At 61.3% G+C, this 5,742-nt stretch overlaps 1 protein-coding gene across 1 annotated transcript in view; it reads left to right on the top strand.

Moving 5' to 3' along the window:
• Nucleotides 1-60: 60 nt before the first annotated feature.
• SCNN1B (sodium channel, non voltage gated 1 beta subunit) overlaps nucleotides 61-5,742 on the top strand; it is a 27,920-nt gene continuing 22,238 nt past the window's right edge. The window contains exons 1-2 of the mRNA XM_015429734.1: nucleotides 61-168; nucleotides 3,071-3,301. Coding sequence (XP_015285220.1) covers nucleotides 3,259-3,301 — 43 coding nt within the window. The 5' untranslated portion in view covers nucleotides 61-168; nucleotides 3,071-3,258. The remainder of the gene's footprint in view (nucleotides 169-3,070; nucleotides 3,302-5,742) is intronic.

Below are 5,742 nucleotides of genomic sequence, written 5' to 3'. Positions count from 1 at the left end.
GAGCAGCCGGCGAAGGGGCGGCCCCCAGAGCCCCGCCGGGGCGGGCGAAGTGGCCCCACCGCCGGCGCTCCGGCCCGCCCCGCTTAAAGGCGCCGCAGACGCCCCGTCGGGGAAGGAGGGAAGGAAGGAAGGAAGGAAGGAAGAGGCGCGCCGCCGAGCAGCCCGCAGGTGAGCCGAGCCGAGGGGGAGGCAGAGGGAGGCGGCGAGGCCGGGGAAGGGGAGGCCGGGGGCGGGGGACGCCGGACAGCCGGGGGCTCCCTCCCTCCCTCCCTCCCTCCCTTCCTTCTCCGGACTCTTCCCGGGCTGGGTCTGGCCCGTCTTCAGCCCCGGCCCGGCTGCCTTTTCCTCCTGGTGGCGGGGGAGGGGGCGATGCAGTGCTGCCAGTGGGCGTCCAGGGTCTGGGAGCCCTTGGTTCGAATCCCCCTCCCCCCCCCCGACTCTGCTGTGGAGTGGGGGCCAGGTGACCTTGGGCCCGTCAGTCTCAGCCTAGCCCGCCCCAGCCGGCCGGGGACCTCTTCTCCTCAAGTCCCACCCTTGGGGAGAAGGAGGGCAGGGGGAGGACCCCCCCCCCATTGCAGCTGCAAACCCTGCCCCCAACCCTCACCCCCCCCCGCGCCCAGCTGCAGACAGACTACCGGGGAAGACCAGCAGGGGCATCCCTGAAGCAGGCCAGTGGCGGCGGGGGGGGGGGGGGGGGGGGTTTTTTGTGTTCTGGGCTGCCTCCTTCCCCTTCGGGACAGCATGAGATGCCTGCTGCTCTTTTAAAACGGGGAGGCTGCAGATGTCCTGTGCAGAAGAACCCGTGGAGGATTCCCAGACTCAGCTGGTTCCTCCTGGCGATGTGAGCAGTCTTCCCTCTAAGATGAGTGAGTGTGAGGCAGCTCACAGTTTCTTAGCCTCCAGCTCACACACTTTTGTCTCGGCTCAGGAAGGATGGGGCTCCAGAGCAGAGTGATTGATGCAGTATAGCCAAAGTCGCTCGCTCACCACTTGAATGCCAGCAGCTCACAAAGTAGGATTCTTGCTCACAGGACTCCACAGCTTAGAGGGAGCCTTGGATGTGGCCGGGATGGCGGCAGCCCTTCCCCCCCCCCAGATATGGGGGGGGGGTATGTAACAGAAAGGCTGCCCACCCACCCACCGACCGTCCGGCCTCAGCTCCGCCCTGACACCAGGCACATTCCACTGACTTCCCTCTTGGGACTCCGGGCACCCTGGGCAGGGCGGGGTGGTGGTGGTGGGGGGGAGGTGTCCTAGGAAGTTTCCAGTCGGGCACTGGCCGGGCTGAGGCCTGCTTAGCTTCAGCGGGGAGGGGGCCTGCATCTCGCACCCTGAACCACAGCCCCAGGCCTGAGCCCAAGAGACAGAAAAGCCCTCTGCACGGGAGAGGCCTTGGAGGCTGGCAGGTGAGGCCGGCACTGGCTGATGGGGAAACCCTCCTACCAACTCCCCTGGGGGCTCCCCCTTGCGAGTCTCTTCAGCCGGCCCTGTTGGTTTCCAGAGCAGGCGTCCAAGTCCCGACTCCCAAGAGTGGCCAGGGTTTTTAAAATTCGGGGGGGGGGGCTTTAGATAAGTCAGGGGGCACCCTGCCCGCCCACCCCCCAAGGGAGTGCCACAAATAAAACAATAAATGGGAGGTCGGGGCTACGGGCCTGGCGAGGGGTCTCCAGCGGCCGTCCTCCCCACCCGCAGTGGCTGGCCTCTCCGCTCTGAAGCTGTGACTGGCACAGCCGTCTGCCTGGCACGGGAGGGATCGTGCCCCTCCCATGGGGCAGGCCGCCTGGGCTCTCCGGGCATCCACTCTCTGCCAGCCTGAAGGGAGCGCCTTTGGGCTGTGCTCGCGAGAAGGGCTTCTCCTCCTCCTCCTCCTCCTCCACTTTGTTCACAAACCTCCTTATCAGATTCCAATCTCTGCAACGGAACCTGCCCCAAGAACACTCCTGGCCCAAGCTTCGGCACTGGCGCCCAGCTGGCCAAACACAGCCGGCACGCCAGGGAAGCCTGGGTGGCCGGCAGGCAGAGGGCGGGTTGGGGGGTCAGCGTTACACTTCCAGCCAGGGTCAGAGGGTGCCAGCAGTGTTCCCTCTAAGCTGAGTCGGTGTGAGCTAGCTCACTGTTTTTTAGCCTCCGGCTCACACATTTCTGTCCTAGCTCAGGAAGGATGTGGCTCCAGAGCAAACTTAATTTATGCAGGAGCCAAATGGCTCGCTCACAGTTTTAATGCCAGTGTAGCTCACAGCGTGGAATTTTTGCTCACGAGACTCCACAGCTCAGAGGGAGGCATTGGGTGCCAGTCCTGGGCAGGATGGTTGTGCATTACTCCTGTGCCCGCGCATGCTCCCGCTGCCCACGTGTCCTTGGATGCCCTTCTTTGCCTGGGCCTGAGGGTCCCACCCGAGCTCCACCCGCCCTGGTGCGTCTCCTGGGAAGGGCGATTTCTTTGGAAGTCGCTGGTCTTGCAGGGGAGGAACCTGCTCTTTTTGCAATGCAAGGGGTGGGTGTGTGTGCGTGTGTGGAACAAACAGGCAACCCATGAGGTCCCTTTGCAGCTTCACCAGCTTGGAGGGCGGAATGTTTGTTTGCTTTTGGGTATTGGTTTCTGCCCGTCCTCCTCCGAAAGGTCAGGGTGGGGGATAGTGTTCAGGGGAAGTAAATGGTCAACCCGGGTAAAAACCCAGGGATTTGATGGTTGAAAGTGTCCCACGTCTACTTAAACCCGGCAGTCCACAAGCTGGCCCGGCCAGGGGAATCGCCGTCTGCCCGGTTTCTCCGGGAAGCTCTCAAGGGGCAGCCTGCAAGAATGCGCCAAGCTTGTCAACCCCGATTATAGGCACTACCTCAGAAATATAGAGATGTTGTGTTTTATTAAAAAGTTCTGTGCTTATGGCTAACTTTTCTCTTCTTGTTTATTAGATGTTGTTGAATGATACTGGATACAACTAACGAGTAATACATGTTGTAAAAAGATATATATAAAAATCAATAAAAATGCTATTTTTTAAAAAAGAAGGTGCGTTGGAGGGCTTGGAGAGGGATCCCTAAGTTGCCCTTTTCTTTCTGTTTTCGCCAGGCAAGGCGCCAGGCACTCGATCTGCCCCAAAGCACACAGTCACCGCTGGGAAGGTCTGAGAGACTCGGCCTGATAAGGAGGCCGTTGACGGACACCCTGCGGCCCAGGACTGGCGCCCCGGAACGTGCTTCCTTTCCCCGTGGCAAAGAGTAATGCTCCGCCCCAGCCTGCCGTAGACCACGACGACGATGGATCCGCCGCCGCTTTCGGGGGAAGATGGGAGCGGGCCAGGTAAGGGCAGAGGGAACGGTTCTGCCTGCAAGCCGACCGGCTCTTTTGAGGAGAAGGGGAAGGGGGCTTGGCTCCGCGGCACCCCTTGTGGACGGGGCCCGTTCAAGGCCAAGCCGAAGAGCCTGCCGGCGATGTCCCCTTTTCCTTCTGCTGCTCCAGAATTCTTCCTGGTTGGAGAGAGATTGGGGGGGGGGGGCAGATGGGGATCAGCGTTCCCTCTAAGCTGAGTGAGTGTGAGCTGGCTCACAGCTTTTTAGCCTCCAGCGCACACATTTCTTTTGCCTTAGCTCAGGAAGGAAGGCTCCAGAGCAAACTTGATTTCTGCAACAGCCAGATCGCTCACTCACAGCTTTCGTGCCAGTGGCTCACAACGTAGGATTTTTGCTCACAAGACTCCACAGCTTAGCGGGAGCATGGGTGGGGGGACTGTTGCCTCCGGGCACCCCACTGGATGGGGGAGTCTTTTCTGAAAGAGCAGAGCCTTGTGGGGGTCGACCGGGGTGGGGCCGGGAGCCCGGCGGCAGAGGGGTCTCCCTCCCTCTGCGGTTCCTCCCCTTCTGAGGGGGCAGAGCCGAGCTTGGGCTCCGGGACTCCTTCCGGCCTGGCTTCTCAAGGTGGCACCCCCTGTTTAAGCTTCTTCCGGAGCGTGGGAGTGCGCAGGCACAGACAAACTGTGCTTGGACGACTCCTGCCCCAGGGAAGCAGGGAGGCCAGGCCTGGCCGGATTGGGGCCCAGCGCCTGCACGTGGAGCAAAGGTCTCCCTTGCCGCAGTGGTCAGCCCGGGCAGCCGGAGAGATCCCGGTGGTGCGGCCGGCTCCTGGCTCTGCGGCTAAGGCAGGGGGGCGAGAATTCCGCCTGCCCCGCTCTTGTGAATGCAGCCAGGCAGCCCTCTCACAGGTGGAGCCAGGGAGGGGGGGTCGCACAAAGGGAATGTGATGGTACCCCGGCCTTTTTTGGGGGGGGAGGGTGGAAGTCCCTACAGCTTCCGGGGCGTCAGCGTGGCCCATGGATCCGTGTCCTGAGAGGTCAGACCCAAATACTTGGCGCTTCCAAAACCTCTTTCAGGGGGTTTCTTCCCAGAGCACCTCATGGGCGAACCCCCGACTGTTCAACTGTAGCATGAACACACATCAAACTGCACAACTGAGCCAGTTTGGTGTGGTGGTTAAGAGTGGCGGACTCTAATCTGGGAGGACCGGGTTTGAGTCCCCACTCCTCCTCCACTCCACGTGCAGCTGCCGGTGTGACCTTGGGTCGGTCACAAGTTCTCTCGGAGCTGTTCTCTCAAGGACAGTTCTGGAATGAAGAAGAGAAGAGGTTGTATTTATACCCCGCCCTTCACTTGGAGTCTCAGAGCGGCTTACAAACTCCTTTCCCTTCCCCTCCCCACAACAGACACCCTGTGAGGTGGGCGGGGCTGAGAGAACTCTGCCACAAACTGCTCTTTCAGGAACAGCTGTGCCAGAGCTTGTGACTGACCCAAGGTCACATCAGCAGGTGCAAGTGGAGGAGTGGGGGAATCAAACCCGGTTCTCCCAGATTAGAGTCCACACACTTAACCACTACACCAAACTGGCTCTCTCAGCCCCACTTGCCTCACAGGGTTATATGTTGTGGGGAGGAGAAGGGAAAGGAGTCTGTAAGCCACTCTGAGACTCCTCTGGGTAGGGAAGGGCCATGGGGCATAAATCCAATCTCTTCTCTTCTTCACCATCTCACTCAGGCTGAGCCCCCCCCCCTTCTCTCTCGGACTGCCTGGTCTCCCCTCCCCTCCCCTCCGCCCGCCCACCCACTCTGGCTTTTGTGGCTCCCCACAGGAAGCAGAAGGTGTCTGTCCGCCCTGGATCCCAAAACCTGAATTCCTGTCCGTGCCGCACACTTTGGCACTGGCCGTGGACCTGCCTCCATTCCAGCGGGGCCGCCGTGTCAGTCTCTGGCCCCCAAGCAAAACCACAACGGCGCCTTAAAGACAGCCAATATTGATTCTAGCACAAGTCCTTCCGGGGCCACCGAGCTCCGGTTCTGCCTTGCCACAATAGACGAGCGAGGGCCGCCCTTCTCGGATGAAAACAGGTTCGCGGCAACTCCCAAGGGAAGGATCCGCCGGTCAAGTGTGGTGAGAAGGGCGGGGAGCCTTCGCCACGTCGGGCGGGACAGGATTTCCCAGGGCTCCTTGGGGGAAGAACACGAACCGGTTGAAACGGGGAAGGGAGGGGTCGTGGAAAGCCTCCTCCCCCTCCAGGACCTGGCCCAGGGTCCAGGCATGGCGTGGGGTGCTGGCTGATGGTGTGGGGCTTCCCATCAGCCCATGGTTCCAGTGGGGCACTCTGGGGGGTGGTCAACCTGTGTACAACAGAGGTGGGGGGGGGGCCTTCCTGGGTTGCTGTTTTTTCCTCCAAAAGCCCTGCCAGGGCAGGCGCGAGCGGTCAGGCCACTCGGG

Source organism: Gekko japonicus, unplaced genomic scaffold, assembly GCF_001447785.1.
Source record: "Gekko japonicus isolate JY-2015 unplaced genomic scaffold, Gekko_japonicus_V1.1 scaffold894, whole genome shotgun sequence".
NCBI classification, from domain to species: domain Eukaryota; kingdom Metazoa; phylum Chordata; class Lepidosauria; order Squamata; family Gekkonidae; genus Gekko; species Gekko japonicus.
This window is presented reverse-complemented; position numbering and strand designations above follow the sequence as displayed.